General features: G+C 49.3%; 1 protein-coding gene across 2 annotated transcripts in view; it reads left to right on the forward strand.

Annotated features, from left to right (window-relative positions):
- CSMD2 (CUB and Sushi multiple domains 2) overlaps nucleotides 1-18436 on the forward strand; it is a 606087-nt gene that overhangs the window by 435042 nt on the left and 152609 nt on the right. For both annotated transcript variants that reach the window (XM_066269721.1, XM_066269723.1), the window contains exons 23-25: nucleotides 2168-2324; nucleotides 5176-5367; nucleotides 9103-9229. In XM_066269721.1, coding sequence (XP_066125818.1) covers nucleotides 2168-2324; nucleotides 5176-5367; nucleotides 9103-9229 — 476 coding nt within the window. The remainder of the gene's footprint in view (nucleotides 1-2167; nucleotides 2325-5175; nucleotides 5368-9102; nucleotides 9230-18436) is intronic.

The following is an 18436-nucleotide window of genomic DNA, read 5'->3' on the forward strand; positions in this document are numbered from 1 at the left end:
AAAATAAACCCAGGTGGATTTAAGGACAAAAGTACCAGAAGAAAAATATTAGCTTATTTATTTATCATACATTTATTGAGTGCCTCTTATGTGACAGACAGGGCACACATTCTGAACAATGATGTGAATAATTATATTGGGGGTTGGGTTAATTTTATAATGGAAATTCCTGCAGCTATGTAAATGCTGTTGGGAAAAAAAGATTTAATGATTTGAAAAATATGTGCATTATTATATTAAGTTTAAGAACAATTACCATATTGCATCCATAGTTTGATTATTTATAAAAAAAATAAACATGCATAGGAAAGATATGCATAGAACAAAGCTTAGAAAGACAGTCACCAAATTGTTGTGAGTGCTTTTAAGTTGCTTTTCTTCTCTTTGTGATTTTCTGTTTTATAAGTTTTCTGCAATGAATATTTTATCATAATGACACTTAGTAAGAACATTTTTGTTCTTAATGAATTAGGATGAATCATGGTATGAAATTAAGGGGAAAAAATCCTATTCCCATTATACTTTCATTAATTAACAGCAATTTCTTAACACCATCATATATCAGTGAATGTTTAAGTTCCAATTATCTCATAAATGTCATAATATTTTTTTAAATTTATAGTTTATTTGAATCAGGATCCAAATAAAGTCCACACATTGCCTCCTGTGTTTTTTAATCTATAGGTTTCTACCTTCCTCCCTTCCCCCTGCCCCACTTGTAATGTATTTGTTGTGGATGTTGGACCATTTGTTGGGTGGAATTATCTACGTTATGGATTTTGTTGACCACATTCCCAGAGTATCATTTCATATGTTTCTCTGTATTTCCTGTAAGTTAGAAATTGGACCCAGTGGCTTGATCTGGTTCAGATTTGGATTTTTTCAGCAAAATGGCTCCATAAGTAGTGGCATGTCTTCCATTACGAAATGCATGGCTGTCTCTCTTATTATAATGACGTTCGCAAATGTTGATGATTAATGCCTTGATCAATTCATTGCAAGATGTGTTCGAATGGCTAAAAATACTTTTATAACAATCCGGCTGCAGCAGCGGGCTGAACTCTGTGTTTCTGCTGGCACGCTGGGTTTCTCTCCATCAGTGATAGAAAGCCATTGTATGTAGGATCTTGAAACAAACTTGAGGCTCCCAGGGGCCTAAACAAATCTCTGTAACATATAGCACTGTTAGCTTGAAGGACGGCTTCTTTTAGAAAGCTTTGCTTCATAAATAGTAGAATGAAAATATTGTTCCAATTTGCTGGCAGCTGGCACCACATCCTGTGCCATGCACAAACACTCATCGCCCACCCATAGATCCCATCTTTGATATTTACCATAGCACCAGGGGGTCCTCCACTCAATCACAACTTCTGTTGTTATTTGTACAATTATCTGGAAAGGAGCAGCAACCTCCAAACCTGGGAAGCCAGTTCATTCTGATGATTGTTGACTTTGCTGGTGCTCAAGAAGTTCAAGGGACAGATGGGAGTCAGGGAAGCCAGATGTCTGCACGGTTCCACCTCTGGCAAGCCCAGCAGGCCCCCCGCTGGAGCCCGTATTTTAGGAAGGAAGGACCAGAGGCTGAGCTTGGGGAAGGGAAAGGCATCATGACATGCTGGTCATCTTAACTTCATCCTACCTGGATCCCAGGGACCATGGTCAGCAAAGTGGTCAAAGCTCAGGCCACTGCCACACAGTAGGGCGGGGTCTGGCAGGACCATTGTCTCATCTCCTGGAAGGACAAGATTGAGTGTCTAGCAATGGAAAGATGTCGAATGCTTTCCGTGTGCCTGTCTGCAGAAACAGATGGCTTGGGCATTCAGCCAGCCCCAACCTGGCCTCCCCAGGCTGCTGACGAGGAAGCTGGTGCCATATGGGGGTTGGGGGTACAAGAGCAGATCTCCACTGGGAAGTTGAGAACAGCAGTCAGTTCTAGAGTCTGGATTCACACTGACATAGGCTGGGCACAGGACGGGCACCAAGTGCCATCACGAGGGGCCCCTCACCCGCTCAGTTGCTGAATCTTCCTTGCATCTGGTGACACACTGCCCCTCTCACAGTCGTTATCGATGCTAAACTCTGGGAATGTGGGCTGAGAGCTGAGAAGCTGTTGTTCTGAAATAAGGTCATGCTGATGATGTCGGGTTGGGGTCTCTCCTGTGTCCAGGTCTATGATGGCAACAACAACTCCGCCCGCTTGCTGGGGGTGTTCAGCCGCTCTGAGATGATGGGGATGACTTTGAATAGCACATCCAGCAGCCTGTGGCTTGACTTCATCACTGACGCTGAGAACACCAGCAGGGGCTTTGAGCTGCAGTTTTCCAGTAAGTCCTTCCTGCATCCGAGTGGACGATTAGGTCAGGCTTTCCCTGGTTGGGACATTAGAGACTCTGGGTCATCATCATCCATCACTTAATTTGGTTTGGTTTTTCTCAGACCGGCACATGCCTAATTGCTTGTTTCCTCTTAAGCCATTGTGCCTGTGATTTGGAAAAGCTGCCACTTTTTAAACCTCATCTCTATGGTTTAATTGAGTTGAAAGCGTATCTTCTAGTCACTAATATATTAAAAATAATGAACACTGAGCCATTTAATTAAAGCCACCAAAGATAGCCTTTGCTAATCATGGCATTTATGAAATAATATTCAACTATAGCCGGATATAAAAAGATGCAAACATCAACATATAATTATGGTTTTACTACTCCCTAAAGAGTTGAGTCTTAATTCTTTCCCTCTTTTTTTCCCCCCCATGATTTTTTTTTTTTTTGTATTTTTCTGAAGCTGGAAATGGGGAGAGACAGTCAGACAGACTCCCGCATGCGCCCGACCCGGATCCACCCGGCACGCCCACCAGGGGCGACGCTCTGCCCCTCCGGGGCGTCGCTCCTTTGCGACCAGAGCCACTCTAGTGCCTGGGGCAGAGGCCAAGGAGCCATCCCCAGCGCCCGGGCCATCTTTGCTCCAATGGAGCCTCGGCTGCGGGAGGGGAAGAGAGAGACAGAGAGGAAGGAGAGGGGGAGAGGCAGAGAAACAGATGGGCGCTTCTCCTATGTGCCCTGGCCAGGAATCGAACCCGGGACTTCTGCACGCCAGGCTGACGCTCTACCACTGAGCCAACCGGCCAGGGCCCCCATGATTTTTTTTAAAATTTTTATTTATTTTTATTTTTCTAAAGTTGGAAACAGGGAGGCAGTCAGACAGACTCCTGCATGCGCCCAACTGGGATCCACCCAGCATGCCCACCAGGGGGCGATGCTCTGCCCATCTGGGGCATTGCTCTGTTGCAACCAGAGCCATTCTAGTGCCTAAGGCAGAGGCCATGGAGCCATCTTCAGTGCCCAGGCCAACTTTGCTCCAATGGAGCCTTGGCTGCGGGAGGGGGAGAGAGAGACAGAGAGGAAGGAGAGAGGTTGGGGTGGAGAAGCCAGGAATCGAACCCGGGACTCCTGCACACCAGGCCAATGCTCTACCACTGAGCCAACTGTCCAGGGCCTTCCCTCATGATTTTTAACATTCTTCTCTACTCCTGGGATTTTGGAAATGGAAAGCACCCAAGTTTGTCTGCAGCCCTGGGGTACTTAGGAGTCGCGTCCCCATACTTTGATTTTGCTGATATTTTATTCATTCATCCGAGCTTCTACTGATCCAATAGCTACAAAGAAATGTGCGTTCATAGCCTATTTTAAAATCCAGTGAGTATCCATCAGCTGACAAATACTAAATAAAATATGTGATGGAATATCTGACCACTTAAAAGGACGAAATGCTGATGATTCATGCTTCAACATGGATGAACCTTCAAAACCTTGTGCTAAGTAGAAGCAGCTAGTCACAAAAGGCCACGTGTTACATGATCCATTTATGTGAACTGTCCAGATTAGGCAAAGCCACAGAGACAGAAAGAACACTGAGGTTGCCTAGGGGCTGCAGGAGTTCAGGGAAAATATGGATGAGGCTTCTTTGCGAAGTGATGAGAACGTCCTGATGTTGATTGCCTTGACAGGTGCACAACTCTGCGAATGTACTAAAGACACCCGATTGTGCACTTGACATGGTGAATGTTTAGTCTGTGGGTTATTTCTCAGTGTATCTGTTAGAGCACACACAGCCGACAAGTCTACTCCAGGTCCCGCTCACTGGGCGCTGTCCATCTGCAGAGGGGTCTGTGCCTGTTACAGCAGGCGGGTCAGCAGAAGAGGATTAAATAGAGTCGTATTTGAATTCCATTTCTATCATCTGAGACTGCGTGACTCTGGAATAATTTATTTAACCTCTCTAAGTCAATGGTCTCAGTTATAAAATGCATATAATCATAGCTTCCTATAAGACTCCTGTCCATAACAAATGAGAGATACAACATGTGAGGCACCACACAGAAGAAGCTCTGTAGCAATTACCTTCTCTGGCCTTTTTCAGTAGAGTGTATTTAAGCAGGATATAACTGATGTTTGAAATGCACATTTAAAGTTACTTTTCAAGCCTGACCAGGTGGTGGCACAGTGGATAGAGCATTGGACTGGTATGCGGAAGACCCAGGTTCAAGACCCCGAGATCGCCAGCTTGAGCGTGGGCTCATCTGGTTTGAGCAAAGCTCACCAGCTTAGACCCAAGGTCGCTGGCTCAAGCAAGGGATTACTCGGTCTGCTGTAGCCCCACGGTCAAGACACATACGAGAAAGCAATCAATGAACAACTAAGGTGTCCCAATGAAAAACTAATAATTGATGCTTCTCATCTCTCTCCCTTCCTGTCTGTCTGTCCCTATCTATCCCTCTCTCTGACTCTCTCTCTGTCTCTGTAAAAAAAAAAAAAAAAGTGACCCTTCATATTACACTATCCCATGAGAATGTCTCGGTGAGCAAAATTGCAAGAACAGCTCCTACTAGCAGAAGGCTGTGGGGCCAAACAAAAGAAATAGGAAGTTCAGACCCTGTACCTGAAAACTATTGAAAGCTGTCCTGGGAGAAATAGCTGACATCATTGACGTAGAGCACCAGGGGGTTGACTACTCCGTGATACCCCTCACCTGAGCACAGCACCATCACCCCCACCCCGAGTCCATCAGAACCTGGAGACACATGCCGGGTGGCTTCCCCAAGGAAATGGGCTTCGAAGGAGTGTGGCTTCTGCCATGACTGGTCTTTGTCACCCTGTCTTATTCTCTCTTCACCAGGTTTTGAACTCATCAGATGTGAGGACCCAGGAACCCCCCAGTTTGGCTATAAGGTTCACGACGGAGGCCATTTTGCAGGGAGCTCTGTGACCTTCAGCTGTGACCCCGGATACAGCCTCCGGGGCAGCGAGGAGCTGCTGTGTCTGACCGGAGAGCGCAGGACCTGGGACCGGCCTCTGCCCACCTGTGTTGGTAGGAGGCCTCTTGCTTGCCATGGCCACGCAGCTAGCAGGGAGGACCAGAGCCGAGTCGTGCCCTCAGAGCTGTAATGCTGGTGTCAGGGAAGAGGTAGACGGGTCTGTTAGCAAACGAGGAAGTGGAGCTCTCGCCCGGGTCCCGGGGGGTCCCTGCAACAACAAGACCCCAGTGAGTCTCCAACTCACCCTGGGCCTCAGTTTCTCTGTAGGCAAAATGGGGCCCATGCCCCCTTTTCTGGGGAACGGTGAGAGAAAGGGTCAGATCATGAAATGCCGTCTGTCTCACTCTTAAGAAAGCCTAGGACAATAGGCTGGCATCTTCTTACGCCCGTGGTGCTTCCTGAATGTCAGCCGAGGCTCCCTGGACACTTCACCCCTGCGTCACAGGACAAGAGAAGTCTGAGCCCAGGCACAAGTGTGAAACTGGCAAAAAGCATCATTTCTCTCTGTCTGGCTTTTCACCTCCCGCCACCCAGCTCACCGCACGTGTCGCCCTCCCTGCCGATCAAGACTACCTCCCCCTGCCCCGCGCTGCGTTGATTCCCCATCGGCATGCCCCAGGCCTGCCCCTCTCTCTGCGCCCCACCCCTGCCCCACGTCCCACAACCTCAGTGTGTGTCTGCCGCACTGGCTGACCTCAGGGAACCAGAACACCCGCTGGGAAAATGTTCGTGTGCCTACAGAGTGCTCTGTGAGGGAACTGGTGCCCTGTGTAGGTGCCGGTGTGGGCAGAGGCAGAGAAATACGCCGAGAAATTAGAAAGCATCTTCCCTGCCCTTGGGGAGCCCGTGCTCTAGCAAGGAGAATAGACACATAAACAGGTCATTAATAACACAAGACAAGCACCGTAGTAGAGAGAGTTATGTGCAGAGTGTTGGAGGATATGAGAAAATTCCGCATAAGAGGTGATATTTCAGTGGAGACTTGGAAAGATGGGGGAAGAATTCCCCCGCAGGAGGAGTGGGGTGGAGAGGCAGCCGTTCTAGCCTGAGCCTGTGCGAGGGCTGGAGGTGTGACCCGCGCGGTGGGACATGTTAGCAGCCCATACTCATTCCCCCCGGACAGCTACATTCTGGGGATCCTCAACACCACGCGACGACACTGTCTAAAGGCAAAGATCTTGAGTCTGGTAGACCAGGGTAGTGGCCTCTGCAGAGCCCCAGAGCCTCCCTCTCCCTGTGTTTAAGGCTGACTCAGTCAGCAGTCATGCCCCATCTCCCTCTTCCTGCATCCCCGGTTCCCCCCCCCCCTTTTCTCATTCAAGGGCCAGGCCCGGTGCTAGGCCCTGGGAAGAGAAGAGGAGAGCAGGTCCCCATCAGCGAGGGGGTCACCTGCATAACAGAGCCCAGCGTAATGCCATGGTCAAGCCAGAGCAAGTGAGATGGGAAGGAGAGGTGATTCCCATCACTGTCAGATTCTTCTGAATATCCAGTTTGCCAGTTGGACTGAACTTGGAGGATCCACTCAGGCAGTGCTAGTAAGAATATTTATACTTTGAAACACAGAGGCCTTCCCCACGGAGACTCCCGCAGGCCCCATGCAGGGGAGTGAGGCTGTGTGTTTGGGATTGTGTGTGTATATTTTGACATGTCTTGTTGTTATAGACTTTATCACGGTCTGCCAGCAATGACTGCTATGACTTAAAGCATCCAGATGATTCCTTCATTGATGAGGGTGAGCTACAGCCCAAAGAGGCAGCCAGGGCTCAAAGATGGGAAGAAGAGGACCAGAGAGAGTAGAGTCTCATGGTCTTGCCTGTGAATCCGCTGCAGGCTGGCCACTTGGCCCCTGCGGCCCAGCTGCCCGGCCTCGGGTAAGGTGGCCCATGAGGAAAGCAGCTGCGTGTCCTTAGGAAATGCTCTCGGGCTCCTCCAAGCTCTCACTTTCCAGAGAGCCAGAGGGGCTTCTTCATCTGGAATCTGGGAAAGGGCTCTAGCAAAGTTCAAGGATAACTTCTTGTCCCCTGTCTAGCCACCTGCTCTATCTGTGGGGCCAAACAGCCCTCCTCTCCACAGCCCACAGTTCATCCTGTCTCCCACCCTGCTTCCTGCTATGAGCCATTGAATCCTACACCTTTCAATCAGGTTGGCATCTCCCACCCCAACAGCACCACAGAGGAAGGATTCAAAGTGAGGCTTGAGCAAAGGGTCTGGTCTTATGAGCAGGCTTACGGGCAGAAAGCCCCCTCCCCCAGCCCTACTGTGGTGGTCCCATGTCAAGCCATGGTGCCCTGGAGATGCTTAATGCATCCTTTGCAGCAACAGGTGATAGTCAGTCTTCCATCTGAGACTTTGATCCCATCTTCTCCTATTTTTTCCAGGATCTTGATCATCAGTTATTTCCCTTCCTAAAAAACTTTGCAATAAATCTTCTTCTTCCCATTTTCCTCTCCCTCGATTCAGACCTTTATAATAATTTACCTGAGAAGCCATAAGCTTTTCTCATGCATTTGATTATCCACCCATCTATTCATTTGATAAACATTTATTAAAATATCTATCACGTGGCCCTGGCCAGTTGACTCAGCGGTAGAGCATCAGCCCAGCGTGTGGAAGTCCCGGGTTCGATTTCTGGCCAGGGCACACAGGAGAAGCGCCCATCTGCTTCTCTACCCCTCCCCCTATTCTTTCTCTCTGTTTCTCTCTTCCCTTCCCGCAGCCAAGGCTCCTTTGGAGTGAAGTTGGCCCGGGTGCTGAGGATGGCTCCATGGCCTCTGCCTCAGGTGCTAGAATGGCTCTGATTGCAGGGGAGCAATGCCCCAGAGGGGACAAGCATTGCCCCCTGGTGGGCATGCCGGGTGGATCCCAGTTGGGCACATGCAGGAGTCTGTCTGTCTGCCTCCACTGCTCCCCCCTGCCCCTTCTCACTTCAGAAAAATACAAAAAAGCAATAAAAATACATCTGTTGCATGCCAAACACTGTATTAGGCACTTGATGTGCAAGTATGGGTAAGACGAGGTCTCTGCTTCCGAGGAGCTTCTGGTTTTGTGAAGGAGATAGACATGATAATAGCATGTTGCACATGCTGCGATACAATCTGTTCACACACCGTATGCATATACCACGTTTGTTTATCCACCGATTGGTTGATGGACATATGGGTTGTTTCTAATGCTTGGTTATTATGAGTAATGCCGCTGTGATCATTTGGGTACAAGTTTTTGAGTGAGCGTATGTTTTCATTTCTCTTGGGCATATCCTGATGAGCAGAATGGCTGGGGTCACATAGCAGCCACGTTTAACAGTTTTGAGGAACTATGAAACCGGTTTCCAAAGTGGCTGTGCCATTCTGCATTCTCATCAGCAACGTATGAGGGTTCCGGTTTCTCCTCATTCTTACTTGCACTTGTCAGTGTCTGTCTTTTTTTTTTTTTTTTTTTTTTTACTTTAGCCATCTTTGTAGGTATGAAGTGGTATCTTATTGTGATTTTAATTTCCATGTCTCTAATGATTGATGCTGATAAATACCTCTTCATGTGCTTCTTTGCAGAAATGTCTATTCATATCCTTTGCCCATTATTTAATTGGGTTGTTTGTCTTTTCATTGTTGAGTTGTAGGAGGTCTTTGTCGATTCTGAATACAAGTCCCATCCGGGGACATTCTATATGCCGTGCTCAGTCACCTGGAATGAATGAGAGGGACTCAGGGACACAGACAGGAGGAAGCGCCAAGTTATTGTTGGCAGCACAGGCCGGCCCATGAAGCTCACTCTTTCGGGATCTCTTTCAGCTGAGTGTGGAGGGACATTGAAAGGAGAGGCGTCGGGGCAGGTGCTGTCGCCCGGGTATCCTGCTCCCTACGAACACAATCTCAACTGCATCTGGATCATCGAGGCTGATGCTGGCTGCACCATTGGGTAAGTGTCCAGGCCACCAAAGTGACCATCGTTCAGGGGAGTCATCATCAGGCCACTCAGCTAGTAGCTGGTCCTGCCCACTCACCTGGAGTCCCTTGTGATCGGCAGGGGTCGTTATGACCCCAGGCTTGGGCTGGGGCCCATGGAGAACGGGGAAAGGCCGGTCTCAGCCCCACAGAGCTAAAATCTCCGCATTTTGACAGCTCTCTGGCCTGGATGGCACGGTTATAGCCGAGTAACTGAGGGCGGGCATAGCCTTGATGTCACATGAACCCCAGTTTGAATCTCAGCCCTGTCACTTCCTATTTGCAGGACCTGGGCTAAGTCCCTTATCCTCTCTGACTCTTCCTGTCTCCTTCTGGATTATGGGTTATAATACCACTTCTCAGGACAAAGCACTTCAATGGGACAGTGCATGCACTGTGCTCAGCATAGAACTCGGAACATTGTAAATATTTAACAATGGTTCTGTGAAGCAGGGGCTCTGTGGGTTTTCCTCTGCCATCAGGAAGGGCCGACTTAGAGCTGCCTGAGCCCAGATTCCTTCCATCTCTCAGTCTGTTTCCTCATCTGGGAAATGGGGACAAAAATCCTTACGGTTTAGGGTTTTGGGGGAGAATCCTTACAAAAGTCCAGCAATGTCTGGTACTTCACACGTACTTCCTCAAAATATATATAACTTTCTTCCCATACAAGCAGCTGAGTAACAGGAATCCCTTACTGGATCTCCAAGGAGTCAGAGAAGAAGGCAGGTCACCATTTATCGAGCAGGGCTGGGCACAAGTCTCGTCTTATTAGCTCTTCACAAAGCCCTATTGATACTACTATAAGCCCTAATAATAAATAGACATTATTTAGTAATAAATAACATCGTTGCTCCTTATTGGAGGTTTCTCTTCCCACAGTTTCAGATACCTATGGTCAATCGCAGTCCAAAAAGATTAAATGGAAAATTCCAGAAATAAACAATTCACGAGTCTTAAATTGTACGCCATTCCCGAGTAGCGTGATGAAATCCCACACCGTATACACTACCCGTATACGGTCCAGTGTAGCCACACCGTATACACTACCTTCCTTTGTCCAGTGTAGCCACACCGTATACACTACCCGCCCGCTGGTCCCACAGCAGCCGTCTCGGTGATCTGACCGACTGTGGTGGGGGGTATCGCAGGGCTTGTGTTCCGGTCACCCTTAGTTTTCTTAATAACGGCCCCAGAGCAATGCTGGCAGTTTGGGTAAGTAAAAGACGATGATTCTCGACGTAATAAGGAGAGAAAGAAAAAAAAAAAAAAAAAGATCACATGCTGAGGTAGCTGAGACCTGTGGTCAGGATGAACCTCCTGTCCGTGAAATTGTAAGGAAGGACGAATGGCGGGTTTGGCTGTCGCACGCAGCAGCTCGGGCTGCAGACGTGACGGCCGCAGCATGGTCAGTACTTAGTTAAGATGGAAAGGCATTACGTTTGTGGGCGGGAGACGTGACGCCGTCACGGCTGGATGACCCTCCGTCTGACACAGTCGGTCAGCAGCGGCCTCCAGTGCCAGTCTCAGCGCCTGGGTCACGCACCCCGCCTCCGCTCCTCACGTCGGCGTCGGATCATCCGCCTCGTCCCGGGAGGACGGTGTGTCAAGGGCCGTGAACTATTTTGAAAGAGAAAGAGAGACCACATTCATAAAACTTTTATTACAGTATATTACTGTAATTATTCCATTTTATTATTGTTAATCTCTCACTGTGCCTAATCTATAAATTAAACTTAATCACAGGTGTGTATGCATAAGAAAAAATGTGGTATATATGTAGGGTCTGGTAGCAGGTGTGGTTTCAGGCATCCACTGGGTGTGTAGGGGCGTATACCTCATAAATAAGGTGGATAAGGCAGTTTACTGTATCATTATTCCCATTCTATAGATGAGAAAACTGAAGTTCCGAAAGAACGTGTACCGTGTCACGGTTGGCACAGGGAATCGGAGAGCTGGGATGTGAACCCGGGTCTCTGTGAATCTTCCCACTGTAGCACCCTGCTGTCACAGCTGGGCCTTGAGCTGTCATCCAGATGAACTGTGAGGAGGAGAGCAGGTTGGGGCAGCAGGACGAATGCAGCGTGGAAGGGGGGTCGGGCAAGTCTGGCTGCAGTGGGGGATGCGTGTGGACAAGGAGTGCAAAATACAGAGGGTTAGACTGTGACCCGGTCATGATTTTAAAGACCAGTTAACAAGAGGGAGCCATGACAGGTTCCAGAGCAGGGGTGTCCCACGACGGTCATTTATAATGGAGAGACTTCATGGGGGGGAAAAACCCATCAGGAGTCTGTTGCAGAGACAAGAATGAAGGGCTGAGGCTTTGCAATAGTGGGGAGTCAAGCCAAGGAGCAGACATGCAGCTGGGAGAAGGTGGGCCCAGGAGAGGTCTCAACGAGGGGAAACTGAAGGATATAGATGTCTGTATATCCACTGACACACGTATGTCCTTAGACGCAGTTGAATTAAACTTACAAAAATGTGTTAAAGGCCCTGGCCGGTTTGCTCAGTGGTAGAGCGTTGGCCTGGCATGTGGAAGTCCCGGGTTCGATTCCCAGCCAGGGCACACAGGAGAAGCACCCATCTGCTTCTCCTCCCCTCCCCCTCTCCTTCCTCTCTCTCTCTTCCCCTCCTGCAGCCGAGGCTCCATTGGAGCAAAGATGGCCCGGGCGCTGAGGATGGCTCCTTGGCCTCTGCCCCAGGCGCTAGAGTGGCTCTGGATGCAACAGAGCGACACCCCAGAGGGGCAGAGCATCACCCCCTGGTGGGCATGCCAGGTGGATCCCGGTCGGGCGCATGCGGGAGTCTGTCTGACTGCCTCCCCGTTTCTAACTTTGGAAAAATGAAAAAAAAAAAAAAAAAAGAAGGAGGTTTCCCTCTGTTGCACCTTGGAGCACCGCTCACTCACTCACTCACTTCATTCATTCCTGTAATGCCTGCCTGGCTGGCTGGCTGTGCATGGCTGTGCCTGTGCGAGGTGCTGGCAGTGTGCAGATGAATGAGACCCTGTCATTGTTCCCTGAAAGGAGATGTGTGTATGCACAAGGGGGAGGTGGTGGCATCAGGAGGAGGGGGGATGAAAGGCAGGACCAGGGATGCTGTCCTGCAACAGGTGACACTGAAGCTGAGTCCTGAAGGTTGAAGAGCGGTTGCCACGTGGCCAAGGGGGAAGAAGGGTGGGAGGGGCACGACTCTCTAGGCAGAGGAATTGACCCTGGGTGGTCAGGCTCGAGCAGAAATGGGCCCAGGCCCTGGCCGGTTGGCTCAGCGGTAGAGCGTTGGCCTGGCGTGTGGGGGACCCGGGTTCGATTCCCGGCCAGGGCACATAGGAGAAGCGCCCATTTGCTTCTTCACCCCCCCCCTGCCTCTTTCCTCTCTGTCTCTCTCTTCCCCTCCCACAGCCAAGGCTCCATTGGAGCAAAGATGGCCAGGCACTAGAGTGGCTCTGGTCTCGGCAGAGCAATGCCCCGGAGGGGCAGAGCATTGCCCCCTGGTGGGCAGAGCGTCACCCCCTGGTGGGCGTGCCGGGTAGATCCCGGTCGGGCGCATGCGGGAGTCTGTCTGTCTCTCCCCGTTTCCAGCTTCAGAAAAATACAAAAAAAAAAGAAATGGGCCCAAATGGCAGGAGTATCACCTGTGCTTGGTGGGGGCTGGGCAGCAGCGGGAGGTTGAGCCGCTGGAGCCTCCGCGGTCAGAGCATGGTGGCCGGGGGACTGAGGTGCTAGGCTTGCACCTGTCACGGCAGCCTGTGGGAGAATGGGGTCGACAGGGTCGGGGATCCCAGTGAGGAAACTGCCTCCAGAACGTGGTTGGGGTGAGGCGGCCTGAGCCTGGACAGTGGCCGTGGGGATGGAGAAGAAGGGGCAGGTTCAGGAGACAGGGGAGCAGTCACATCAGCTGGCCTTGCTCTCCTTCGTAAGCATGGAAATTGAGGGTTCTTCTGTTTCCCCCGGTCTTGTTGTGCAACACACAATATGTAAAATAGAAAGTTAAAGGAACAGTCCACCAGGAGTCCACATACCTACTACCTAGACTCAACCATTGCAAATATTTTGCCATATTTGCCGTCTCTCTTTTTCCTTTTCTGCACATCCCTTTTTTTTCTCCTTTTTTCTGAATTACTTAAAAGTGCACTGTGGACATCATGACACTTTGTTCCTAAGGACTTGGCATGCATTTTCTAAAGGATGCACTTCACTACATAGCAACATTAGCATACCCAGGACAGGTGGCGTTAATTTCCTGTAATTAAGGTTTAGGAAAAGGGTTGGAGGTGAGCAGAGTAGACAGGGGCAGCTGACAGGGACAGCACAACAAACCAGGGACAGGATTTCTGGGCAGGATAAGGACCGTTATCCCTTACCAGAGCAAGGGACGTGGGGTGAGCTGATGACCAAAGGGTCCCTTCCTAGCTGTCAGGAAGAGAGGTCCGGACAAGTCCAGGAATGACCTCTCCTGTGTGACCCAGCAGGAACTATAATGTCACAGGGCATGCCGAGTGTGTGCAGGAGGACCCCGGAAATGGGAACAGCAGGGAGAAGGTGAAGATAGCTCAGGCTTCCTCCTGCAAGGCTCCTTGGAGCCAGGGCCAAGAGAGCATCCTCCCTCATACAGCCTCGCACCCCGGCCTGCAGGGTCCGCAGCATGCATGGGCCCCTCTGCGCTCTACAGCTTCTCTCTCTTCCTCTCCCTCCCTCTTCCCCCACTCCCTCTTTCTTCCTCCCTCTCCTTTCCCTCTCCCTTTTCTTACCCCTCCCCCCTTCTCCCGCTTTCCCTCCTTCTCTCTTCCACTCTCCCTCTTTCTGTCTCTCCCAATCTGTCCCCCTCTCCTCTCTCTCTCTCTCTTCCTCCCCCTCCTCCTCCCCACACACTCCTCACTTGAATAATCAGCAACAAATTCAAGGAGATTTATAATAAGACTGAATTAAGGTGAACACAAAAATCCTCTTTAGTATTTGAGTCCTTATTACGAATAAGATTTAGTTATTACTTTTTAAATGTGACTATCCTTATAGATTTTTACATAAAAATAGACACTGTGAAGAATTCAAAATGCAAACAAGAAAGAAGTTCATAAAGTGGAAACCCAAAGTCCCCACACTCTCCCTCTGTTCTCCACAAACTGTTGACCCCCGTTCGTTCTACTTGGTGTGCCCGCATGACAGGGAGCGAGGGCCACAGCGAGCCCTCTCAAAACAGGAGCATCTCTCTGCGTGGCTCACTAGTTCGCGTTTTCTTTCACTATTTAATCGTACATCACCATCTTATTATGTTAATATCTATAGATCCGCCTCTGCCAGTGTGATGGCTACAGGGAATTCTATGGTACGAGCTACCGTAATTGATTTCACCACTCCCCTGTTGATAAAGTGAATATGTTTCAGTTTTTCACTCCAGTAGACATCCTCATACACGAATCTTCAAATAATTGTCCAATGATTATCTTAGGATACACTCTTGGAAGACAAATACAAGATACACGACCTCAAATTTCCCCCTAGATCGTGCAGCAGTCTGTACCCCACACCCCACCACAAGCCTGCTTGCCCACACGGCGTCACTAATGCTGCTGATCCTGTTGGTGTTCACCAGTTTGATGCACAAAAGGATATTAAATTGTCTTTGCAGCTTCAAGTTTTTTTGTATACTTTTCCTTTGGGGGAGGTTGTTTCTTTTTTATCATATACAGTGTTCAACTGGGTTTATTTCTAGTCTGTCATTTCAATTTCAGTAGCTTTTTCACCTGAGTACAGTACTTAAGAATTTTTTAAAGTTACTGAAGTCGTTATATATTTTGTACAATCTTTTTTTTTATTATTTTTATTTTTACTGCATTGTACCCTTTCCACTCTTTGAATTTTCATCTTATGTATGTTCTAGGAATGTCTGAAGAAAGTGAAAAGGATACGGGGTTTTCTGTATTTCTTTTACATCAAATGGATTACTTCTTCTGGCAAACAACCATCGTTTGCTTCCTTACTGTTCTTTATTTTCAGCTCTTCCTACTGTTAGCTGACTGGATTTCACTGGCTCTGTTTTCCCACTGGTGGTTTGAAAGTTCTACATCCTATTTTCATTCTGTCAGTGGTCTTGTGTTTTCATTAATTTTGTTTTCAACAGCGTTTATCCTGTTACTCTCCCTCTTCATTTTTTGGAGACCTTGTTTTTGTTTCTATTTCAAGGAAACTGCACTTTTTTTGTTTTCAGATTGCTCTTGACAGCCCACTTTTGTTTTTATCAATGCATCATCATCTTGCATCTCTCCGAGAACCGTATTTATGTTTTGTTACAATGTCTCCTGCTTTGACTGCATTTCACAATTGAATAATTTGGTTGCACTATTCAGCTAGGTTCCTTTGAAGAGTTCATTCTCTGCATCCTAGGAGTTTTGTCATTTATTCAGTATCAATTTTTAGCTGAGACCTGGGCTCTGGCACCAGTCCACCTGCCCGTCTTACTAGCTCTGTATCTTAAGAAGCTCTTTAAGTGGCACTCTATGTCTCAGTTCTCTTCTGCAAAATGGTGATTTAAAGTGGTACTGACCACCTAAATTTCTATGAGGACTAAGTGAGTTAACATACCTAGACACTTAGGACAGCACCTGGCATGAAATTCCCGAATGATGAGAGGACTCTCCCGGGGCCAGAAGGTGGTTGTTGAGACACCCCCTGAGCTCAGCAGGTTGAGGTGTACCACTAGTCACAGGTGATGGGTGCCAGGCTATTGGTGGGAGGGGTGCCTAGCAGTCTTCCCCTTGGTTGTGTCAGCTGGGCAGGGATGTGAGACAACCCACACACAGGCCAGCCCATGAGACTGTTCCCAAGAGCCCAGAAAAGAAAAGGCTTATGGATGTGCCTCTCCCAATTCTGACCGAGCCCCGAGCAAGTGTTGGAGGCGACCAGAGGGATCTGTGGTCAAGCTCAGGCCAGGAGGCTGGACAAGGAAAGTCCCCTTCCAACAGTGCCCAGGAGGGGCAGTGGGAACCCTATTATCCTAACATAAGGCTGTAGGGATCAGAGGCCAGGCTGAACCCTGGGTGGGGTTCAAGCAGGAATGTAGACCTTTCCTGGATGTGCATGACAAGAATGGGCTGGCAGTCATACCCTGCCCTTGAACACAGGGACACCTGCAGTGTTTTGTCTCTGACGGCCAAGAATGGGGCCGGCTGGTTGATGAACTCCATCCAGGCCTGGCTACTAATAGCAGGAGAGCCAATTAATGAGATACACCTTCTACATGCTCTTTCTTGTATTGTCAGTATACAGAACATGGAAGTTGATGCCATGCAGGTGGGACCTCTTCTCAATCTCTGATGCTGGGCTGGAGTTTTCCTTTTCATAATCAGTGGACCAGTTCAGATGGAAACTGAAGAAGGGGTTGAAACAAAGTCCTTCACTGTTGGTCCTACCCTCTACCTAACATTTATCAAATACTCACAGCACACTAGGTTCTAAATTAGTTATTGTTGTCCCCGTTTTATGGATGAGCTCACTGAGGTCCAGAGAGGATGACTGTCCCCCCATTACCCTGTGAGGTGGGTTTCAGTCCTGTCTCTGTATCCCAGTCTGATGCTCTATCCACTGCGCCACCGCCTGGTCAGAGTCCTGTCTCTAGCTCCGGTCTTTTCCCAGTCTGCCCTTCTGACCTGGGCTTAGTTCCATGGAACAAAACACGAACACCTCGAACACCACCATCTCTGTGCCAAACTGTGTGTGCTGTGCAGTGGGAAACACACAAGTCAGACTAAGACCCGTCCTCGGCTCCCAGGGGCTCACAAGCTTGGGGGGAAGTTGTCACACAGGTGATCCAAGACAACGTCGAGGCTGTAAGCAAGTGCAAACTCAGTAACGGAGAAGAGAGACAGAGGCTCTGCCTGGAGGTGCAGAAGTGAGGGCTGTACTTGAGGAGAAGGAGAGTAAGGGCCTGACCACAGGGGAAAGAGCGGTCCATCCATGACAGGGTCCTCATTTGATGTGGCTGGAACCTGCAAGGGGTGGGGTAAGGTGGGGAATAAGGTTTCTTGTGTAAAACGGGGTCTCTGAATGGATTTTTCACTATCATGAGGAGCCATTGGACTAGTTGGAAGACAGTAATAACATTCAGTTCAATTAAAAATCCTGGAGCATTTACTTGGGGTCAGGCATCCTGCCGTGCACTGAGCATGTAAATACAGTATAAATAAGAAACTGTCTTGGCCCTGGTCGGTTGGCTCAGCAGTAGAGCGTCGGCCTGGCGTGCGGGGGACCCGGGTTCAATTCCCGGCCAGGGCACATAGGAGAAGCGCCCATTTGCTTCTCCACCCCCTCCCTCCTTCCTCTCTGTCTCTCTCTCTTCCCCTCCCGCAGCCAAGGCTCCATTGGAGCAAAGATGGCCCGGGCGCTGGGGATGGCTCCTTGGCCTCTGCCCCAGGCGCTAGAGTGGCTCTGGTCGCGGCAGAGCGACGCCCCGGAGGGGCAGAGCATCGCCCCCTGGTGGGCAGAGCATCGCCCCTGGTGGGCGTGCCGGGTGGACCCCGGTCGGGCGCATGCGGGAGTCTGTCTGACTGTCTCTCCCCATTTCCAGTTTCAGAAAAATACAAAAAAAAAAAAAAAAAAAAGAAACTGTCTTTTCCCTTGAAGACCTCAGTCTTACAGATAAGATGTTTCAGGAGTCAGGAATGGAGATAGAAAAACTGCCTAAAGCGGCTTTGGCCGATGGAGGCTCCCCTTTCTCCGGGAACAGTCATCGGAAGGTTCCATCCGGACCCCGTGTCCTGGGTGCTGTTACCTCCCTTACTGCTCTACGTCCATCAGTTTTCATCCTCATGGTTACCCAGTCAGCTGCTGCAGCACCAGGCATTTGTCTGTGTTCCAGTTTCAAAGTAGAAGGAAGGAGGAAGGGCACTGAGCTTTCTTCTCGCGAGAGTTTGCATCTTTATTCAGGAAGAACCACCGTCTGTAGAGACGTCATCCTAGATAGAGCTCATTGTTTCAGGAACCAAGGAGCGACTCCCAGAGGACAAAGACTCTCAGATGGGTGCTGGAGGAAGGGAGGTTTGTTAGCTGGCGGAGCACCATGACCCGAAAGGCAACAGAACACGAGCTCCCTGAAGTTAGTTTCCCCGAGTCTTATATACCTTTACAGCTTTAGCTGTCACGTGTAATGTGCCTGATTTCTCTGACTTCTTTGTCTGTAGGCCTATGGG

Source organism: Saccopteryx bilineata, chromosome 3 (assembly GCF_036850765.1).
Source record: "Saccopteryx bilineata isolate mSacBil1 chromosome 3, mSacBil1_pri_phased_curated, whole genome shotgun sequence".
NCBI lineage: Eukaryota > Metazoa > Chordata > Mammalia > Chiroptera > Emballonuridae > Saccopteryx > Saccopteryx bilineata.